This window comes from Astyanax mexicanus, chromosome 13 (assembly GCF_023375975.1).
Source record: "Astyanax mexicanus isolate ESR-SI-001 chromosome 13, AstMex3_surface, whole genome shotgun sequence".
Lineage (NCBI taxonomy): Eukaryota > Metazoa > Chordata > Actinopteri > Characiformes > Acestrorhamphidae > Astyanax > Astyanax mexicanus.
Window position 1 is genome coordinate 47,867,434 of NC_064420.1, and position 24,807 is coordinate 47,892,240.

Genomic DNA, 24,807 nt, shown 5'->3' on the forward strand with positions numbered 1-24,807 from the left:
ACTAGCCTGCACTAGTAATTACTTACTAAATATATTAATTGAAACTATTATTTAATTTTACAAATATTTCTTTTTTTTTACTTGACACAAACAAAAACATTAAAATTAAAAAAAGTACATGTAAACAATGTGGTCAACCAGCTTTTAAGCTTTTAATAATGGGTATTTAAATGTAATAAAAGAATCAGTGTCAGATGTATGTTAGCGGTGTCAGCCATTTAAAAATGTTTTGTATTAATCATCACAATAATAAAGTCAAGAATCATATTTTTTTTAAATACTGCATTTTGCCTGTATTTTTGGGAGGCATACAGTAATAATAGTGTAGTGTGGTTTAGGCAGACTAGAGCTGTTTTTTACTGTATCATACTAATACAGATTTAATGCTTTTAAAATTGGAATATTGTAATGCATGTTAGTAACTAAGGGTTAACTTGTTATTGTAGCTGCATATTGTGTATGTGTGTTCGTGCACGCGTGGTCACGTATGTGTGGGAGACGAGTAAGAGCGAGACAGAGAGAGTGTGTCAGTGTGTCAACAGTTCGGAGGAAAAAGAAGTGTGAATGAAAGTAGTAGATGGCTTGATAGGCAGCTAACTTGCTGGATTAGCGTACTAGCCACCAGCTCACAGCTCAACTCAATGACATTTTAGTTGCCTGAAATTTATCAAAATTACAGACTGGAATAATTTAAGACTAAAGATAAAGATGAAACTAAATTAATTCATATTAGAAATTGCTTCCAAAATACCTCACCATTTGGACTGTTTACAGCTTCACAAATGACAGCGTATCTCAAGGTAAAAAAACACACAAGCAATTCTATTAGATCACTTCACAACATAAAACACACAAAACACAGTTTAAAGTGAGTGTTTCATGACTTGAATTGGTAAAGGTAGAAGTAAAAGGCTTGTAATAATAGTTAGCTACATAAGCCTCATTGCTTCAGTTAAAACATCATAGAAAATCTTGGATGGCTGACTACTTTTGTCTTAAAATTTTAAGATAAAACATTAGGTGGTGGTACACCTATAACAGAGGACTATTTAATGATTGATCATAAAACAGTGAAGAACCCTCTGTATCTTTAAATGATTCTTAAATGGGTCTTCACCATCATGGTAAACCTGTCCTAGATTACATTTTTGTAGCCAATCTGCTTTGATCTAGCGATACTGTCAGACAATATGTGAGTAATACGGTCAGAGAGAAAGGCTGGCAAGATGAGGTCATCACGTGAGCCGGCTTTGTCCTAAAAAAGGAAGTCTGGCTGCAGGAATCCTGCCTGTAAATAAGGAAACTACTTTCAATATAACTAAACTTAGCAACTGGGCAATCAGACACCACTGCTGTTGTACATTTTCTTTGGCAGTTTTGTGTGCCTGAACCCACACAATAAAGCATAGCTTAAATATAATTCCTTCAAGAGATGTTTAAAGCAAACGTCTGTGATTTGGTTAAATTCACATTAAACTCTACACTGTTTCCACACTAAAATGACTCCATTTTATACATATAACTAATAGTCCTTATAACAAATAAGTGGGCCATTTCTTGGTAATGTTATTCCTGATTTCTTTACTTATTACTTAAATGTTAAGTTTATCTACCTAGGCCTGCTGCAATTATTACATAATTATCTGAGTGCAATTATTTGTGCTAACTGCAGCATTTTGCGCGGATCGCAAACATTTTAGACATTTATTACTTTTTTATTATTATCACAAACTTAACACACAGAATATATAATATGTGCCCTTCCTATGTTTTAACCTAAAGCCTGGGAAAGTCAACTTGCTAGTGGTCCATAGCACATTTACTTAGGTTTTTTTTTATATGTTTTAAGAATTTGAACCTATTATTTTCAATCTTACAGACATACCGATTAATATATATAACTTTAAAAGATTATCATAACCATAACAAGGCTGTAAAAACAGATAGGCCTAATTATATCGTCAGATAAAATTTCACGAACATGAATCCACCATATATAGCATTTTTAAAAACAGCCACTATCCCTAAGAAGCAAGTCAATGTCTAAGAAAAAATACGCTCCTGAACAAGAGAAAGACACCTTGAGTGAAATTGAGACTCAGCAGGGGAACCCACCACCCTCTGTTTGAACCAGATGGCCATATGGTAGCATAACAGTAGCAAATATAGTTAAGGGCATAATGAATACAGTAATATTTCTGCCATTAAGAATAACAGAAACAATGTGAAGTACAATAATAACTCCAAAATATACCAAATAGGCCAGATGTAAGACTCCAGAGCTACACTGTGCAGAACAACAGTTGAGGTCATGTGCTTTTTGTCCCATGTGGGTTCAGCTATATAATGAGTGACTGTGTTAAATTATATCTTCTTGATCAGACACTGTCAGTGTTTTTCGAGAGTTGGTTTCAGTTTCATTAAAATGTTTGTATTCTTCCAGATTTCAAAGATAAAACTGAATCCTAGCAGTCTGCCTCTAAGATGACACATAGGACTCTAGGTTCCCTTTCAGCTTCCAATTTTAGCTTTAATATTGAGCAGAAATTAAGAGGAAGCAAGTTCGATCAACCTCTAAATATGGGGAAGTTCATATTCATAAAATCTTCCAGTGATGCAAATCTGGTCCTAATTTCACTCTAAGGGCTATAAGTTATAAATAAGTTTCCCTTACATTTACGAGAAGGAACGAAATTTAGGTCACCTTGCCAGATGGTGAAAGTCATGAGAAAGCAGAATTCACAAAGAACTAAGGAACATTCCAGTAAGTTGTTATCGCTTGGCCACAATAAAATTATATTCCCTCATTCCCTTTTCCTTTTTTGTGTTCGTGTTTTATGGCTGCAGAATTGCAGTCTAATTAAAGTTGGTGAGGAAACAATGGAAATCAAACAACACCTTGTACACTTGTAAGATTACAATAACTGCGCAGAAAGATGCACTGTCAGACGTTTTGCTGATGTTTTTTGAGCAGAGTTGTCCACAGTGTGCAAGGCACCAATGGCACACAAATATGAGATAAGACCCCCCACTCTGAACATTTCTGTTTCTCCCTAATTCAATACAGCTAATTCAGCTCATCAGAAACTATGAATTGGTTTTGAATGCACAATAATTAATTATTTTTACTCTGCTGTAAAAAAAATCAAGAATCGAATCGAACCATGACCCTAAAATCGAAAATAAAATAAAATCGAGGATTTAGAGAATCGTGACATTCCTAATATATATATATATATATATATATATATATATATATATATATATATATATATATATATATACTATAGCAATTGATTATCAACATATCAAATAAATTATCTTTATTTTATATACAGTATAATTTAATTAAAGCGTATTTAATTTTTTTTGTAATCCTCAAAATAGATTAAGCCATAAACCTATATAAAGCAAGCATATATTCCAGAACCATTTTTGCTCATACTGTTTATACTCATCACTGTGTGTGTTCATGTACTGTCCCCTTAAAAAACATACTTATGTATGGGTAGTCATGTGACTTCACCCCTTCAACAATGTGACCTGGAAGAAACATGCAAGCGAACTCAGAACACAGAAACTAAAGTGAGGAACTCGAGTAGCTTGAACCAAAGGAAAATGCTGTTCCTGTTGCTGGTTAGAAATAATCATTCATTGAACATGATCAAGGTAACATATTTTAATTCAATTAATCATCATATTGAGATTACATCATCCAGCACTATTTGTAACCAATGACAAAATTCTTCACTGTATGTTATAAGCATTCTGACCAATCACATACTGTTCTTTAATAAACATTTTGTTGCGACGGGGCGTCGAATGGTCCAGCGCTCTAGTGCGCTGCCACTATGAACGGGAGGTCCAATTGGGTAGATGGCGCTCTCTCCCCATCACGATCAAAGGTGGCGTCAGGCGGGCCCAAAGGGGTGGGACAATTGGATAGCCAAATTGGGAGAAAATGGGAAAAAATCCTAAATAAATGTATTTTAAAAACAATTGTTGCGACAGGATTACAATATGACATTTTGTAGAGCAGGGAAAGCCATAAGTTCATGACGTGTTGAGAATTACTGAGTCTACCTACTCTTGCCTCATAGCATGAGTTTTCCAATCGCCTCCGAGTGCTAGCTTTGAATCTCTGCTGCTTCACTAACTTTAAACACCTTTGTGGTTTTAGTCAGGATGTCGTTCTGTTTCTTGTGGCTAAACATCGGCAAACAAAACTTTTGTGTTTTTTTAAACAACAATACAGTCACCATGGCAATGCTGTTACACTACTACAGTTTCCATAATACAATGCAAATCCAACGGCTAAGAGTTTAAGGTACTGTGACAGTAGAGGTGGACAATATGACAATATTTTGTTGTGTCGTAATAAATTTTCTTATCATATAGGGCGTAAAGGGCAAATCATAGGGCCATGAACGAGCTTAAACAAGCACTCTGGTGGTATAGGGCAACATGGCTCCAGCAATCCTTACAGTAATGCTAAGAATCAGCATGTATAGTAAGGAAGTAGAAGTACTTTACTACTGTGAATGCTGTATTTGTACTCTACTGGAATATTATATTATTTTCTCCTATTTCCACTTTTATATGTTTTTAATTTGTTATTTGGGCTGCATCGTTACTCCTTGCATTTATAAAAATGTAAGGAATCATCTCAAACCCACATTATCAGTAAAGTCACTGATTGGTAGATGCTCTGCACTGTCAGCAGGTTTGATGAAGCTGCTCATAAATGAGTGAATCAAGTTTTCAAGCTGATCTTATAAGAAGACCTCACTGCTTTTGTTCTGCCTTTCACTCTTAATACTTTCCACTACATTCTGTAATAACTACATAACAGTTCTGTACAAGCAAATTGTAGAATAAACGACTTGAAACACACAGATAATGTTGAATATTTTAGTACTTTCACTGAAGTTTGGAGCTTAAAGAACCTTTAAACTTCTACTTAAGTATATTTTTTGATAGAGCATTTTTTGATAGAGCACTTTTACTCAAGTCTGGGTCTCTAGTGCTTTATACATTTCTTGCCCAGAGTGCAGCTCAGACTTACGTTAAGTTATGAAATGGGTTGTGACACATTTTTAACGCAACTACACCTGAAATGCAGGCGGAAAAGCACGGAGCCTTAAGCATCTGCTTTCCTGTCCTTAAGTAAAGTAAGTTCAGGCTCAAGTGTACGAATCCAGGTGAAATTCCAAAATAAGATAAAGAAAAAAGACAGAAAGTGTTAAGCAGGCCCTTGTACTAAAAAGATCTCTTCACCCAGTGCCATGCCTGTTTTACCCGTCACTTCATCCATCACTGGCTTTACCGAGTAGGAGTGGCTAAGCTACAGATATTACTCTTTCAACACCACACTGATGAGGTACAACAGAAAACATACTTTTCCTCTCTATGCTTCTGAGACAAGCGATAAACTGTTGCTTGGTGTATCGGCTTGATGTTATGGCTATAACAAATGAGTTTCCGGTTATCAACTGCAGCTCCGTGAAACAGATTACGGAAATTTTAAATCATGTGGCAGAAGAAAGGGGGGTAGGTTTAAGAGGATTTCAGCTGCCAAAGGGAGTGGGTGCAGCCACCTCGCCCGCCCTGATTGATTCTAAACTGAATTCCATTGCTAATACGCTACTTTGCGTCACATGGCTGTCCTTGGACCTTAAACAGGAGGGTGAGGTTCACAGGCTAAAAGTGTCAACTCCATGATAACTTGGATAAAAGCTAGGAATGCCGTCACTTTACAGCTCTCACTTGTATCGATCTGTGAGATGTCTGAGCCTGCTGGGACAGAGCAACAATCCATCATTAACACAATTCCATTTGAAAGCCTCTCGCACTTTGTAATAGGAGCTTGTCACTTCCAACATGGCTGAGGCTGCATGTGCCGAGAAAAAGAGAAACCCAAGGTCGATCACTTTGATTTACACGGCAGCTTGGCTTGTTCATAGAATGCGACAACTGCGCAACATGCCCTGATGTTTGTTCCACTGAGGACAACTTGTTTTGGGGACCAATAAACAACGATTTATCTTGACTGCAAATTAAGTGACAGGGTGTCACTAAGCTGTTTTAGGCCATAGTGGCTAGCTGATCGTTATTTACTCCTCCTGTCCATCTCTTCATCTTCGCTAAACAAAGTATGATGCAAATAAAGGACAGACCACTGCTCTCTTATTTGCAAATTACCATGTAAATGAAGGAGCAAGAGAGTCTAGAGAAGCTAAAACTTTGCTTCCTTCTATCAGTGGGCAAAGAAAAAAGGACAGAAAAAAAACTTCTTAATTATACTCAAATATGGCTTCTGAGGATAAAAAGAGGGGCAAGGACTATAAAAGATGAAAGTGGAGGTAAAATGGAAGGCCAGATGGACCGATAGATAAATCAATGCAGAGTTAGATAACATCAAAGTGGGGGAGAGAGAGTTTTCCTGTAAAGACCTTGAAGCAGTGTTCAATAAGGACCTAAATGATATAATGGTTGGCTGATAAGACTGGTTGGAAGTAAAGCACACAATTTTTATGTCCAGCCCAGTAAAACAATCTTTTTCTTTTGTGTTTGTTCTCTTAGCAATTGCTTTCAACTGCCATACATACCACCTGTCCAGCTTGTAGCTCAAAGTCTTCTGTTCACAACACTTGGTCATTTTCACCAGTTTTGGGCCAAAGTGTAAAAAACTATAAGATAAATCTATTTTTTTAACATTAATGCAATATGAGTTAAATAAAATAAGATAAAAGCATCATACGAGCTGTAATAACCTTGTAAGTAACAGAATTGTAATCGAATTGTACTACCTACTGTATGTGCAGCAATAGCAGGAGATTTTCACACTACAGACTGCTCACATGCCATAAAAAGACTTGAGGTAGAGGTAGAGAGAGATACAGGTCCCTAAGGAACAGTGGTGTGCAGTGAGGCCCTTCTAACCCTTTAGAGAAGGGATGACAATAAATGCAAGTAAATAATTACATACTTTTAAATCAGAAAATATATATTATAGTTATTGTAAGTGTATGGACTTATTTTATAAATTAACTAAAATACAAAACAGCAACAAATTCAAAGCATTAGTCTGTGTTTTCAGTTGCTACAGAACTCTTATATGACTGACAGCGGTACTAACCAATCAAAGCTTTTTAAAACACAGAAGGGGTACCCACTATATTAACTGCACGTCACTGCTAAGGAACATGCACACACAACCACTGCTTAGCCTGGGTACAATGAGTTAAGCAACACCAAGTGCTGGTGGACGTGTACCATCAGTACTCTTTTCTCTTGCAGTGCGTTGTGGGGACTACAAGCACAGAAAAACTTGTAAAAAAATCATATGTAGGGTCCCTCACATTTTTAACATTTGCTAAGATTCTTAACATCCTGTAGTGTGGGCCACGTATATTAGGAAACTGTACTGACTCTTTCACACTCCAGCTTTGTCTGCAACGTCTCTAAAGGCCTATACTTTAAAGGTCCATCTGTCTTCTTTTGATAATTGCTTTTCTAGCCATTATGAGAGCAGTCCTGACATGCAGTATTGTCTAAATCCTACCCTAGAGAGTTCAGTAAGACAGTCTGTTCCGGCAATGCTTTTATACTGACGCCGTTTGTAAGTAATCAGCGAAAGTTGGACACCTGAATTGTTCAAACCAACTTTTAAAGCATAATTGTTCAGAGCTCAACTTTTGCACAAAGGAGCTGAACAAAAGAAAAATGCCCTTTTGTAACTCCGAAATATAGATAATTTCTAAAGTTTTTTTTTATTTCCTTCTTGCTTTTATACCTTGAATAAATAAATGGACTTGACTAAAATACTGATGTTTTAAAAATTTAAAAATGTCACAAAAGGCAGAATTTGATTCAATACAATTCATTAGTATATTTAATATACTTTTAATTAATCAAAATAAGGAGAACCTAAAACATGCATTGTGGTAACAAGGTAATATTTCAGCTGTCAGCTTATTACAATCTTTGAAACAAAAGCTGGGCCTTATACTGTAGTTTCCGAACCTAGTGTTCACCTATACAAACCACAGGCTTGTATAGTCAGGTCTTTACAGGAATGCATAGGCGGGCCTGTGATAAGTTACGTAAGGTGGTTGGTTGTAAAACTCAGGTTTCTATCCTGCTGTAAAAGAGTATGTGACAGCGCATCTGAACTACATGATCAAGCCACTTTGCACTTTGTGCAGTAGCCATAAAAGTTTATCTGGGCCAAGCGTTCAGTGCCAAAACGTGTCAGGGAATGCATCACTTCAGTCATTAATGGTAACGCAATTGTGCAAGAGCTCACCACATCCGTCTACTGCTGCCACCCAGACCCCTAGTCTCTGTGGTGTAGCCTTTGGATAAATGAGGAACAAAAAACACCTGCACAAAGTGGGGCATTAAGCTGTAAGTGGCAATGGAAAAGTGTGTTGACACCTACAAGCCCATATATGAGTGCCAGCATGGCCTGTTCGGAGTGTACATGTGCTCACATGTGTTTAATGCAAATGGTAAAATATACATACTGCTGGTGCTAACTCCAGGAACTCCATTCCAAAACAGCCTCCAAGACAGAGACCAAACCATAAACACACAACATCCATCAACGTCACTTGGCCAAAATTCCTTTAACAGCTGAAGTCATGCATGAGTTTAGAGAGAGGCCATGTTTATTGTAATGTAAGTAATGACATGATACACAGCACTTTAACAATGTTTTAATGCTGTAGAAGACGTGTTTGAGTAACCTCAATAGCACTGCCAACTGCTAATCTTGTCTGATCCAGCTTTCAATTGAATTCCTATTGAATATGAGCTTAATAGAATGGTGCAGAATGCTAAAATAGGCACATAAATGTTACACATAACCTGTTTATTCATTGTTTCTTCTCAAATCCAGGGCTTTTGTTGAGAAACTGCCTCTATTGTCCAGAGAAGGCTTTTTGCTAGATTTGTGAGCATTGCTCTGAGAAATTTAATTGCATTCAGCAACAGGAGTGTTAATGAGATCAATATGTTAGAAGAGCTACACCACTTCATCTCCAACTCATCTCAAAAGTACTGAATCTGAATAAAGCACCATCATTCCAGAAAATACAGTTCCAATGCTCCACACCTCAATGCTGGGCATTATAGGTTCATGTCCATCTGCCCCAGATAATCCTATTCTATTGACCAGCTGTACATTCACACTTCTGAATCAGCAACAGGTTCAAATTTAAGTAGATGAATGCTTTTATTGATTAACAGGAAATTCCAACAGACATTTCTCTAGCAATTTCCGCTGTCCAATCAGGATCCCCTCTGATGACACTTTACTCTACTTGCACAATTCACAGAACTAATCCCGTAATAAACAGTTCCTCTCATTCAAGTTTTGCTTTAAAAGGAAGTTAAGAAGAGGAAATTATATGCTGTTAAACCTGATGCATGTATTTACAGTAAATCTGCCCCAGAAGCGAAGGATACCTTGTTTGTTTAACCAATTAAAAACCTGTATTGTTCAAAGAAGCACCCATACATCACAATTCAATACATTTGGAACCCCACATCTGCACTAGGAACACATATGAAAGAGAACTTACTCAAATCAGATACATTTTAAAATGTCTGTCATGTTATTTATCTGTCAATGTTATCTGTCAATTATCTGTCAATGTTAATTAAGCCTTTAAAACTATGCATGTCCAGTTACAAAAACTACTCCAATTAAGATGTGTTTGTACTTATTTATAGTGTTTAGAATTTTGCCTATACTTTTACACTTTAAGTTCCCTTAAAGCATTGTGATATTGCATGTACACGATATTGCATACCCCTATTTAAAACCCAATTAGAAACAGTTGATCATTGGAACCGTTTAGTCTTCAAACCAAGGCAACAGCTTTGCACACTGAGCCAAAGAAAGGGACAGATTTATTATTCATTAATTAGGCACCTTTAGTCATGAGCTTATGAGCTTCTCAGAAAGGAATGAGATAAAGGGAAAAAGTGTGGGTGATGGGTCAGCTGATCTTCAGAAGCACGAAGGTAATCAAGTTTACCCTGCCTTCCTTCCTTGTAGCGGTTGATGTGCCAGTCAGCAGTCAGTGGAGAGAGGAAACGAGTGACAGCCCATGTGTTCTGTGTTCAAATGTTTATCATCAGCAGGAGACACAGCAGATCTCTCTCTCCACTGCTCCCTCTCCCTTTCTCTCTCTCAGATGGTAAACAAAATGCTCAGGGGATGGAAGGAAGCACCTGGGTTCTCCTAAGGTCTGCTCCATATATATAGGACACTTGCTCAGTTGAGCTCCAACAGGACTCCCCCAGCCCTCCCAGCCCCCAGCAGTAGGGACATGTCTGTATCCTAATGGTTTTATTCATCTCTTGACACTGTCTCTTGAGACAAGGCTTAATATCTCTTGGGTCATGAGGCTGGGGGATGGGATATGAGTGTGTGTGGTGTGTGTATGTGTGTCATGTGGTTTCTCCTGCTATTACTGCCTAAAGGGAACACTCCCCTCCGCACATGACGTAATTCCCCAGTCTCACTTCCTAGCTGAATTTTCTAAATGAACCACAGTCCCGGAAGTCCCAATGTACTTCCTCGTTCAATTGGAATTGTAACACAAACCCATTCCAGCCCACTCAAAGGCACCTTCTGTCCCTCTGCGGCTAAAGGGGGACCATCCATAATTAATACACCGGTTCTACTGGTCCTTGTGTCGAGTTTTAACGATGCCTTTCTGGTGCATCAAAGCATAAAGGGAGCCAACATGGGGGGAGGAAGGGCAAAGAAATGGGCTCCAGCAAGACCTTCGGTCATTAATAAGTAAGCAAATAGATGGACTAAGTGGGGAAATGTGCAAAGACACAGATGATGAGTTTAGCATAGGTTACGGTTCTGGAACACAGCCTTTTACCGGGTTTTAAACATGCTTGTCATATAACTAAGGGTGAGGGTGTAACAATTCCAGTACATTGCTGATGAATGAAAAATGAGTAGGCCTGTCACAATAAGTACATTATCAACTTGTCGTACACTATATGGAAATTATAATCATTTGGCTGACCTCAATATTACTCATTGTGTTTACTTAGTAGAGAGCCTTTTAAAATGAATGAGCTGTTGACACTGTGTAAAAATGTGTAAAAAAATTCTCTTTAAAAGTGTTGCATTAATTAATTACTACGTTATTATACTATCATTATATCAGTGGTATAAGATGGTCCTAAAATTACAATATTCAGACAAAAAAATAATACATATAATCCGAAAAATGGGCGACCATGACGGGTCTAAACATTTTAATTTAAAACTGTGAAATAAAGTCTGCAGTTTTGGAGTTGAAACGACAGGCAAAAAGAATATATGACCTTGTAAGCTGCAAAGGCACTTTTGGCTTGTGCAATGCTCACAAATCCACATCTTCTTTAGTTAATTAAAGAAGAGCAATGTGCAGAGTACACTGAACAAAAGTGATCCACTACATTGGCTGGAAAAGTAAAATCTGTACAACACTACCACATAAATAAAATATATGACATCGGCACAATTTTGCCGTTCGGTTTTGTAGGTTCGGCAACAGCTTTGCTGAAGTAATATATTTTATTCATGTGGAAATGATGCACACATTTAAATGGAGTAGATGTTATGCATTACTTTTTTAGCCTACTATACTTCCTAGCTCCCGTGCAGCGACTGGCATCGCTTCAGAAAAAACAGTGTGATGAAACTTCGAAAAAGTCATACTCATCTTCCCTACCGTCTGACACTAAACCAATTAGACCGTTTCCTCTTTGTAGCTGGCTTTGCTTATATTTTCACATCACAGAATCTGAGAACTGTTAAAACTATTTAAAAAGGCGGCCTCTGTGCACTTCAATTGCACTTCACCACCTCGCCACGCTCAGAGCCAGCCAGACGGAGCTAAAAGCCTGACTCTGTGAGTTTATTCATCAGTGAACAATAACACTCTTAACTCAGCAGTGCAGCGCTGTTTTCGGCTGCTGCCCATTCTTGGTTCGCCTCATGCTTGTAAACAAACAGTCTCACACTCCAGACTGTGAGCAAACAATGGGTGGGAAATAAGGTAAAAATATAATATAACAATAAACAACACTTCAGGTATACAAACTGGGAAAGAAACAACACAACAGTGAAAAACAATAAAATTTGCAAACTATTTATGCCTCCAAAAAGCACCTGCTCAGTGTTTAGTATACTTGCAGATACTACAGTTAATCATTAGTGCAATATTAACCATTGATGTATGCTTAGATTAATCATTATTTATTACATGTGAGTATATTTTCATTTGCTTTAGGGCTGAACGATTAATCGTTTTTTAATCGAAATCGCGATTTGAATGGACGCGATTTTTCAATCGCAGGAGCTGCGATTTGAATTAGCCAATAGCCTGCAAGTGTTTCCAACTTATGTGGTTAAAAGCGCCTGTTCTGTGTCTGAGAGGCTTGTGTGTGTGTGTGAGCACACCGCCTGCTCTTCTCCGATTGGCCTGATGCAGCAGGGGCTGGATTCATTTGAATATTTTTTTCACTGGAGGGCGGGGCTGCGTTCAACGCAACGAAGCCAGCATGCACTGCCGCTCTCTCCATTGCAGCTACATCAGGGTGAATTAAATTTAAAGTGGCGCTTGGACATGAGTGGAAGACTTGGATAAAATAATTTAAAGCCAGGCGGACACTGTGCAATTGTTTAAATGCGTTGTAGAGTTCAGATTGTCTGCGAACCCGAACCTGACTTGATGCCCGAACTCGCGCCGGGTCAGCAGAGAATTCCCTCCGCTTTCCTTTGCGCTCTGTCAGATGGTGCTCCAGAAAATGGTCTGTGAGGTAGATCTGTTTTAATACAACAAATCACACTATGATCTTTATGATGTACCACAAGTTACACTGTTATAATCACACAGTGCTGCACGCGTGTCAGCAGCTGCAGCTCTGCCTGTTTAAAGCTCCGCGCGTGGGTTAATCGGTTTGCGCCGCACACATCGCCGGGGTGACGACGCGTCTTTTTGGGGCAGAAATAATATTTCTTTATTTTATTTCTGCTATTGCGTGCCGTTTTTCGTTTATATCTTTTGGAATTCGTTATATTGTAATTTTATTAGTATTTGGGGATTATTAAATAAAATATAAAAGTAATATATAAACAGTATAAATAAATATCAGTTTGTACCAGTGTTGGGAGTAACGGCGTTAAAACAGCTTCTGGCCGCTGTGCCTGTGGTTTGGCGTGGTGAAGTGAGGCACAATTGTGACGATTTGCTGCTCTAATCAATTCAGTGATTGCCGTGGACAAGCCAAGTTCCGAATTAAGGACGTTAAGCTCTTTTTAGCTGCTCCGATGTTTGTGGTGCTGCTGCTTTCTCTTTTAGAGCTTAGATTTTCTGCCCGAACCTGACCTGACCCGAGGACCGACCCGAAATCGGGCTCCTATTTTTATTTTATATAAAGCTTTGGTGTGCTAATCATAATGTTGCTAAGTAACCAATTATTATTGTTCACTAAAGCGAACGAAATAGCGAAAACTGAAAGTGAAAAACATTTGTGTTAACTGAATCTGATAAAAACGGCAATTAAAAGAAAATAACATAACTATCTCGAACTGTATTTTGTGTTTATAAAACTAACTACAACTAACTGAAATTACTGATAGAATACCCTCATTTTCGTGTTAAATTAATTTAAAAGCGCTGTTGTACAGCGGAGTTGTACAGCGGGCGGTGTTGTGCCGAGCGCGTGGCACCTGGTCCGTGGCGTTAGTTCTTGTGTAAAGCGCTCGCGCTAGCCGCAAAATACGACAGAAAACACTGAGAAACTGCAGAACTATCTATGGGATTACAATATGAGCGCCAGGCAGATGAAAGAGAAACAGCAGATACAGCGTGAGAATATTTACCTGTGAGTAGTAACTCACACCAGAAATCTCTCTCTCTACTTTTGCATTTAATGTGCAAAAAACTGATTTACTTTTAAGTTAATTTATATTGTAAAAATGCATCTCAAAACTCAGACTTTACAGTTACTGATGTTGCAGTTAAACCTTGTTATTTATTTTGTTGTTACTTGCAATTTAAAAATAAAACTGAAAACTGCATTTAATCTGAGATACCTGTGAATATTTTATGTGGAAGAAGTTTATAAATTTATTTGATAGGTATGGTAACCACTAATACAGGTTTAGGTTTTTGATGGATTAAAAATAATCGCAATTTAAATCGCAATCGCAATATTCTGTGGAAAAATCGCAATTAGATATTTTGCCCAAATCGTGCAGCCCTAATTTGCTTAAATAATGCCGGTGTGATCATTAATCATTTGAGATGATTATTGTGTTTAAAACATTTTGCAAGATGTAACATAACCTTTGTCACAGAATGATTATCATTTACATCATGTTATTTATTACTTTATTTACTTATGCTTCTTTCATCCATGGCTATTATACACAAACAAAAATAAATAAATAAATAAATAAATGGGTATGGCCCTACACTGCAAGAACCTTGGTACTGTACTGCTGCAGTTATAGGCAATCGCCTTAAAGCAATAACTCACTGCAGCTCACGGTTTTAGAGTCTTGTTGCACATGCAAATGCAATGCAGGGTAAACCATGTCCTGGTTTTATTTACATGCATAAAAGATAATCTGCTACATTTTCTATGAACAAAAGAGATATATGATGCTTAACTGCACACAATACAAAGGGACATTCTAAAGTATGATACCCAAAGAGTTGGAGAGCATATGGAAAGCATGAGCTTAGCTTTTCTTCAAAAGGTTGCAATGGTGGATCTAATCATCCAACATCAGAACATGATGTCTCTGATGTTGTCAGGAATAACTAAAATGTTCCAACTTCTAGTCTAGGCATCCTCAAAAGAGAAACTTGTTTTCAGAATCAATGTTGGATGAGCAGGAAATGCTGGAGCAACGAATAGGGGACATAAAGCTTAGCTAGTGCAGAGAAAGTGCTTCCTCATACCAAATGCCCTGTAATTTATTACTGTCACTGTCATAAAGATTTGAGCTTGTTTGCAGTGAAACTTTACACACTGAGGAAGTAGACCATACCAAATATTTCAATAATCTGTCTCACACAGAGGCCATTATTGTATGTTATTTGTTATTAACAGCATCAACCTATGTTTAATTATTAACAGTAGACAATAAATGTGTTCATGGAAGAAACATGATAAGAAAATCACACTCATAAAAATAAGGACCTTTGAATAGCAAACCCTTTTATTTTAAGTCACATTTCCTCCTTTACAGGGCTTCAGACTCTCCCACTATATAAACCCTAATGCCAAAAGCATGCAAGGAAAGACCAGTCACTGTCTAAGGAGTGTCCTCTTTGCAGTTTTTTTTTACTGGCATTTATTAATTGCAACAGTACCTAAGATTTGCATAACAATCAATGAATACTACGGAAGCCATAAGACTACTATCAGAATCAGAAACCATAATCAATGAACAGGGAAAATACATAGGTATTGATTACTTCTGCACTTGCAACAGCCTTCAACTCATTTACAATGCAGAACTCCATTTAAGATGTGCTGAGTCCGACAGAGGAAGGAGCAGCAGTGAGGATACTGTAGATGGCTGCTGCCTTCCATTGGCTGTTTTGACATGAAATATGATTTCCCTTTTTATGGTGCAACATATCTTCCATAATCAAGGGCAATAATAGAGAGTATGTCCCCTGCTGTAAAGATTTGATTGCAAGCAGTCACAAAAACAACGCATTTAAAGGTATTGGATGCATGTCCATCACTCCAAAGGACACAGATGCATTGCTCCACATCACAGTGTTGGATAGCTTTATGCCTATTTAGATGCCTGACATTGGGCATGCTGACCTTAGGCTCATGAATGGATACACCAGACTGTTCTCTTTTAGTGGAGGATTGCCTTTTAGTGGAGATGAAATAAGTGAAAATAGGAAAATGGGGATACAAGCTGTGCCAACAATGGGCACACCTTTTTCTTATCTACATTACATAAATGACAGAAATAAACCTAAATGGCTATTACTGACATTTCCAGCTTATTACTTTCAGCTGGTAAAACAGCCAAGCCCTCAAGGAAGCTGAGTTTAGTAGAACCGAATGAGCACTGAAACATGACTGCCGTTCTCACTGTCCTTTACATACCATATTCATTGCGCATGTAAACATGTCCATACTTGGCAATTCTGTTTTCTAATATAGTCTACTAGATGTTATTAGCTATTCTCTTGGTACTGGGCATGGTGAACTTAGACTCATGTGAAACTTCATCAAAGTGTTCTATTAGATTTATATTAGATTCTAAATATTTACTGCATTGAGGCCAAGAACACAAACGTATCCCCCAAAAATGTAATGTCTATTCAAAGTAAATTGCTTCATAGACCAAAGCTTAGACTCATAAATGGATGCACCTATATTCCATTCTTATAACAAAGGATGCACCCTAAAGTTGCTATAATATAATAATGACATGAATTACCATAAATGCTCAGTGCTGAGATTTCCAGGTAACTAAATGTTGGATTACTTTAACTTATCACAAAGGAAAACAATGACGGTCCACTCATCCACAAATTAATGTTGTACCTATAGCATGCAAACGCACAAAGCAGCGCTAAAACACAGTTGCCCTTTAGCTACGTGTTATGTTCACTGAACTTGTGTCTAGATAGTTAGCTAGTTAAATGTGAGCCTAGTCACATGGCATTCCCAATGTCTAGCCAAGCAATACAATTAGCAGTCATTAGCTATTCTCACACTGACAGACAGATGCTGTGAAGATCATATTGCATACAGACACAAGACATGGGTGAGGTCAGGTGTTGGGTGATTAGATTGTGATCTCTCTAACTCATCCCAAAGGTATGAGATTGAGATACAGTAACTATAGTTTCGTAATGGCAGGAACAACCCCAAATATAGTTCCTGCCATTAGTGATCCACTGACTGAATCACTCCCAGTCATCCCCAAAGGAATTGCATGGGGTTTTCCATTTAATTGGACATGGTGCCCTTAAACTTATTTATGGGTGTACCACAGTGCTATTCTTGTAAAATGGTTAAATAACATAGATATGGTATATGAATGAAATGAAATTGGTCTAAATGACCATTAGTGATGTTTCCAGCTGGGTAGCTACATTTCCGCTGGTAGCCGTTTAATTTCAATCAGCCAAACCCTCAAGGAAGCTGAGGTCAGTAGAACTAAATGAGCACTGAAACATGGTATCTGCATTCCTGATGTCTAAGATAGCCTATAAGCTGTCATTAGCTTTTCTCACACTGTCAGACAGAGGATGTGAAGGTCAGATTGCATAGTCACAAGACCTTCAGTGAGGCTAGGTGTTGGGTCATTGGTTCTAGATCACTCCAACTCATCCCTAAAGTATTAGATAAAGCTTTACTGCTCTACACCCTACAATTGGAGGCTTTCTGTCCATTTTGATGCTCGGTTTTGGGCATGTAGTGTTTCAGTACCTATATTTTATACTCTAGACATTTATTAAACATAAATGTTAAAAACAGCCCTAAACACTGGATCACTTCAAATCATACCAAAATAGTATAATAATGACATAAATTAGCCTACATGTCCACCACTAACAGTTTGTTCAAGAATTTAAATACTGGATCATTCATCTCATCACAAAGAAATATGATATAGATCTACTCCTCCACACCTCACTGCTCTGTGTATGTCCTGTTAGATGCTTGGCATTGGGCATGATGACCTTTTAGGCACATGTGCAGCTTCACCAAAGTGATGTGACCTATTCTATAACAATTAAAGCTTAATAGTAAATGAATAACAGCAATGCCAATGCATTGTTGACGTTTCCAGCTGGTTAGGTAGGTTGGATACCTTCAGTTGGTAAAACAACCAAGCTCTTAATGAAGCTGAGTTCTGTAGAAATGAACGATGCCGCCATCCATAGCCAGCAAAAGCACAAAGTAGAACAGAAACATCTCTATCTTTCGCTCATTGTCCTTTTAGAACATGCAATGTTCACTGACTGTGTAGGTTATCTAGACAGCTACATAGTTTGTTAAATGTGAGACTAGAGAGTGAGTGAGGCCAGATGTTGGGTTTTAGATTAGATCTGGATCTATTCACTGGATCTCAACACAAATGAATGGAGTAAATAATAATAATGTAGTTCTACTATAGTAATGGCATTCATTAATACTAAAGGAATTGGATAGAGGTGGGTGTCCAGTTAGATGTACAGCATTGGGTAGTGACCAGAGTAAAGTTTGTCCCATTCTACAGTAGCTAAATCTCCATGTCTATTACTGATCTAGATACATTCAACTGGTAAAAAAGCCATGCCTTTAGGAAGGCACAGTTCGTGAGAAATGAATGATATCCCCATAGCCAGCAAAAGCACAAAGCAGCACTAAATCATGGTCATCTTTCCTTTAACTAAATACATGCCATCCATGTTCACTGACTGTGTAGATAGAAACTGAATGGAGGTCCACTGCTCCACACTCCACTGCTGGTAGATTAGGGGAGGTCCAGTTAGATGCTTGCCATTGGTATGATGACCTTTATTTACGCACATGTGCAGCTTCACCACAGTGATGTGACCCATTCTATAGTAGATAGAGCTCAATACACTTTACTGACTAGCTAACTAGCTGCATAGATATCTCAAAAAGCCTCAGTTTAATAGAAATGAATGATATCCACATATATAACATTAGCCAACAAAAGCACAAAGCAGGCCATGTTCACTGACCATGTAATTAGCTAGGTTAGCTAATTAAACAGCTAGTTAGCTAACGATCTTAGTTAAAGGTGAGCCTAACTAGCCTAACTATCACTAATCACTTGGTATTTCTGATGTTTATCCAGCTTAGTCAGACTATTAGCCAGTCTTTTAGCTGTCATTTGCCATATCATTATTCTCCCACTGTCAGTCATCACACCAGACGCCCTTTAACTCGCTCATTTCCAGCAAGCCCTCGGTTTCTCAGCCCATGAAGGGAAAACAACGCACACACTCACCTATTCCAGGCGCTGAGTAGATGAAGTAAAGCGCTGAGGTGGACAGGGAGAAGAGGAACAGCAGCCCGAGAAATGACCTTCTCCGAAATCTCATGTGCGGCGGCATCATCCTCACAGCGAACCACGGCCAAACCCCACCGCAGGAACGACCCGAAGCAGCCCCTTCTCCTGTGGAAACGTCCTGGTGAGCTGAAGACGCGAACAAGAAGGGTGGAAAACGTCAAAATCTCCTGTTTCTGGGGCGAATCTGTGGGTTATAAGAGCTAGCTGAAGGCTAACGCTGTTTTAAAAAAGCCGTTAAAATTTGAACCGTGAAGACGGGGGCCGCGCGAGCGCCGAGACTGTGGCCGAACAGGCGGGAAGCGCGAGCGCTGCGATTTTTGCTGTTTTTTACGCTGTCATTTGGTTCTTATTAAAAATAACGCTAATTCTGAGGTAAATTCGATATAAAAACACGCCTAAATCCGATCTTCACTCATCTTCGTCGCGGCGAACGCCACCCACTGCCCGCACTGCCTTCCCTTCCCTTCGGCGGCGAGGATGAATGGAGGTGTAGGTTAGCTCGCGTTAGTGTATAAGAAGAGTGGGCGTTTTTTTACCCACCTGTTTTAGGTGAGGACCCGCCTTCTCGGCCAGGATTGGCTAATCAAGCTACTTCCAAAAGTGGCTTCTCGCGAGCTGATTGGTTGGATTTCTATGCTTCTCTGAATCATGTGCGGGAGGGCTCTCCCCAATACGGGCGCGTTACAAAAAGACAACGCTTGGGAGCTGAAAGAAGAATTCTTGAAAGGTGTGTGTAAGTGTATGTGTGTGTGTGTGTGTTTGTCTAATATATCTTCTTCTTCTTCTTCTTCTTCTTCTTCTTCTTCTTTCGACTTTTCCCTTTTTCAGGGGTTGCCACAGCGAGTCATCTTCCTCCAACTCTAAGTCTAATATATCTAATTTATGTTTTATACATTAACTATTTGAATATTTTAAGTAGCCACATTTACTAGTGCATCTAAAAAAATGTGAATATCACTGAAACGTATTTTTTTAGTAATTCAGTAATATGAGTTTCAAAATGTAAAAATGTAAAAAAAAGAGAAAAAGAAAGAAAAAACAATTATATAGAGTTATTACACAGTGATCTATTTTACACGTTTATTCCTTTTATTGTTGATGATTATGGCTCACAATCAAGGAAAACACAAAAATCAGTGTCTCATATATTATAAGACCATTTGATACTTTTGGCAGTGTGTGCAGTGTGCCAAGTGCTGCTGGAAAATGAAATCCACATCACCATAGAAGTTGTCAGCAGAGGGAATTTTAAAAATAGCCTCATTACTTCTATTTAATTTCAGCTTGTTTTTATTCTGACTTCTCATCGTTCAATAAAACCCTTATCCAGATAAATCTCTCCATCCAAATAGAGTGAATCTGATTGTGGTTGGATGAGAAGTGTAAACATAGCCTATACCATTCTGACACCCTATTTTTTTATATATTTTATATATATATTTTATATATTTTTATATATTTTTAATATATTTTATATATTATTGTTTCTTGTTAACACCTAAAATTGTTGTAAATTGTTTAAACACACTGATAATAACACCATGTAAAACTCAGCAACATTAATATTGTGTTTTGTGGCTTTTAAAAAATAACCTGATGAGATTAACAGTAGATATATGATTACATAAAGACCACATATTAATGTTGATGTTGGATAAGGAAGCTAAACTGTACTAATCTCTGCTGGCTAAACTAAATCTCATCAAGTTAAGTCCAGAGCTGGAACTTACAACAATTAAATAATGCACATAAAACATAACATGTTATAGCATGAGTTACAGGTTGTATAGTAAGATGTTTTTTTATTGTGAATGACTGAATCCATTGACCTCAGTCTCAGAAAATGATTAGTTTTTGACAGATTAATCCCATGCGGTTTAAACCATTGCCGGTCTGTGGTTTAAACTGATACAGTATTTATTTGGTAGGCTTGGGCCAAGGCCAAAGTATTAATTATGTTTATAGTACTTTAGATCCTGTTTGTGTTAGGCTGGAGATATCTTTGTAACTGTGTTTAAGGAAATAAGAGAGAGATTGTCTTCGTGATTGAACTCTCTGCTACATGTAAAATGAGACTTATACACAGAAATGAGAATTCTGATATCAATAGGCTGCATAGGCACTGGCCAAAATATAGTAAATATCAGAATATTCTATATTACTTTGTGCAATATGTTAAAAATGTCTATATTTGTAGTTTGCGTCCATGAAGTGATTTCTTCCATCTTGACTCAGAGACTCATTTCTAACCAGGAGCTGCTGGACACAATCATTACTATGGAATACACCTGTTTCCATACAGTGGCACCCACTACCAGACCTCGCTCCAACTCCCATAATTTAATATGCCTTGCCATGAGCACAATGCCCATTGTTCAGCCTCACTCACAAGATAAAACCTCACACCTTATGCAGACACTTTATATACAGTGTACACACTGCTTTCCCATGACTTTTAGCATGGCAGGGTATTTGTGTAGCTACAGTTTGTGCTAATGTTGTGTAGCACAAATGAAATATGCAATAAAACAGACAGTAAGACAACTGTAATCTGGCAATTGTGTTCCTGATGAGAGCCATTTTCATCATAACATTTTTGATGGACTTGACCGGATTGACTGATCTTCATTTCTTAAAGTCATTTTTTCTTTCTTTATTAAATTGAATAGTTCTTGCCATAACATGGATTAAAACATTATTCAAATACAGCTATTCACTGTATACCTTTTACTCTACCTCTTCACTACTTTACAACTGATGCTCTCAAACACTTTGAGAGGCAAGAAATTCAAGTAATTAACTCTTGATGAGTTTATATAAATATATATATATATATATATATATATATATATATATATATATATATATATATATACACATATATGTGTATATATATATATATATATATATATATATATATATATATATATATATATATGTGTGTATATATATACACATTTATTGTGTTTGAATGTATTTATTTATGCAGTGTGTTCATGAGTCAGTGGTAAATGTACATGGCTTTATTTGGACATTAGGCCATCGGGTTCAGATGTAATCACTTAGCCTTTAAACTGAACTTTTCCCGCAACACCCTGCATAATCTGAGTCTCTTTGTCTGAAGAGAAACTGAACTGTTTCCATACGACATTCCTCTGATCCACTCATACACACCCACACCCTCACCTATACCTTTTTAGCACTGTACACCCTATAGTGGAAAATCATCATGGATAAGTCAGAAGTGGGACAGTCTTAATAGTCTTACTTTAACTATTATTTGATTGAAGACTATATTACACAAATATATTTTATGTTTTATCTAGTCAGCTCTTTTTTGTTAATTAATATACTGTTCTTCCATTCCTGCGTGTCAGCCCTGCTACATGTTCCAAAAAATTATCCACCACCCCTACCATGACAGACCCTGACTTTTAAAGTGTTGTTTATTTTCTCTTTGGTCCAGAGAATGCATTGTTTGTTTCCTCCATGACACATTTCGACTGCCTCATGGTCTATCATCCCAGATTTCTCCGACTTAATGAGAATGGAACTGTATTGTAGAGCTTGTTGGTGATAAATGTAGTGCAGACTAGTGCTGGGCGGTACACTGTATGAAGGGGAGAAATAAAACCGGTATGCATTTTTCAATATGGCCATACCGCTAAAAGTATAGGACAGCACTGCCAAAGAAGCAGATACAGCTTGCTAGGTACCACTAGCCAGTTAGCACAACATATCTGAGGAGCTCCTGCTGCTGTTCCTCACTGTATGAGTGTTTTTATCTGAGTAAAATAGAAAAACAACAGCAAACAGCAATTATTTGCTTATTAATAGAATTGTGCAATCAATCCACAGCTCAGAGAAAAGTTCCCCTTGTCCCCCAGACAAGCCCAGAATGTATAGTGTGGAACTATGTAAAATATGTAGTTTTGTAAGTGAAGCAGTGTTGAAGTTGTTGGTTTATCTCTTTTTAAGATATATTGTTTACATTCTTTAGCTCTTTTCCTGCTAATGAAATCTGATTTCTTCATATATTGCGTATTTTTGTGAGAAAAATTAAACCCAACTGTAATCAAAGCCTTAATTTAAAGCCTTAGCGTTTATGTACTCTGAACAGTACAGTAAGTCACAAACCTATAAGCTCAGTTATGTGAAAAAAGAAAGAAAGAAAAAAATATATATTAATCATAAATACTGTGATATACAGTACTGTGAAACTATACATTTACTGTAAAAATATACATTTTTGGTCATACCGCCCAGCACTTCATCAAACATTGATTGCTATTTCGTCAATGCTGGTGCATAGTATGGGCTCAATGCGCATACATCCTTCTTGTTAATCACACACATATGGACATGCGGAAAAGGCGTAGTTTTCCAGTCGTTACGATAGCAAAGACACACTGACACGCCCTAAATCAAGCTGCACAGTGCACGATTGGTGGCTTGCCTATATATATATCAATAACATAGAGCCCTTAGCCTTTAGGGGATACTACTATTTTACGAATCCTGATTACAATTAACCTGTTGACATCATCTGTTTGAATTGGGATTCCTCTATGAATATAAAAGTTGTTAGACTCAGAAGTGTTTATACTAAAACCAGAAAACCAAATTCTCTTAACGATTTAAAGATCGTTTCCAGAACAAAATTAGTGTATAAGCTTTTTCATATAATCATTCTATAAGAGACCTTTTCATCCCTCAGATTTGCTTGATAGATTTCACAGTGATGGATTTTTATGTTTTTGTTCCTTAGTGTTTTCTTACTACAATACCAAGCAAATATGGCACAGTTATATCATAAAATGGGAATCCATCTACTTCTGTCAAAAAACGTACAAAAGAGCTTATCTGCAAAAATCCTGAGTGGCTGCAGGTTTTCATTCAAAGCAAGCAGGAGCCCACCCTGTATAACTAAACACAAGTCAGACTGATTAAACAGGAGGAATCAAGAAAGCTACAGCTTGACTGGAATGAAAGCCCGCAGCCACACTGGCCCTTTGTGGATCAGATTAGTGACCCCTGCTCTACACTGATAAAGAGACCTCTAGCACAGCCTCTGTCGTAGAGGCTAATAAATACAGGTGAGATAGGGGTAATGTTAGCTTTCTGGCTTTCTTCTGCATTAGTCAGCAAATGGAAAAAAAACCTCACCTTTAGATATCCCTCTCAAAACCAACTGTTATTTTTCAGATGTTCCAGTCAAATTTTCTATTTATCATTAGTAGGGGAGTTTCCTGTTGTTTTAAAAGTGGAAAATCTCGCTTTAACATTTCTGCAGGTGGTGAGTCAGCATGGTTACCACAACTGTAGCAAAAGCTAGGATACTAAAACGGATATGAAGTTTAGGGTGGAAAACAAGTCATAAGAAGAAAGCCATGTGTCAGTATGATCCAGAAATTATTTCATCTTCTCTGGACCAAATTTAAAAATGTTTTGTGGTTAGATGAATTAAAATATGAACTTTTAAACGTGCTTTGACCTACAGAAAGCACTGCCGTTTCTGGCGGGTGTTGACACACGGCTTCTTTTATGCATGAAACAGCTTTAACTTGCATTTGTGGATTGCAGCATGGTGAGTTCTCAGAGAGTGATTCTGGAAGTGTTCCTGAGCTTATGCAGTAATTTCACCAGCATCTAGTACTGACAGCCATCATTTTTTTTTTGTGCACAGGGATTTTTCCAGATTCTCTGAA

The 24,807-nt window shown here is 37.6% G+C and overlaps 1 protein-coding gene across 1 annotated transcript in view; it reads right to left on the minus strand.

Annotated features, from left to right (window-relative positions):
- Positions 1 to 19,617, minus strand: part of b4galt5 (UDP-Gal:betaGlcNAc beta 1,4- galactosyltransferase, polypeptide 5) — a 65,557-nt gene extending 45,940 nt beyond the window's left edge. Inside the window, exon 1 of the mRNA XM_007237648.4 lies at positions 19,037 to 19,617. Coding sequence (XP_007237710.3) covers positions 19,037 to 19,145 — 109 coding nt within the window. The 5' untranslated portion in view covers positions 19,146 to 19,617. The remainder of the gene's footprint in view (positions 1 to 19,036) is intronic.
- Positions 19,618 to 24,807: the final 5,190 nt, after the last annotated feature.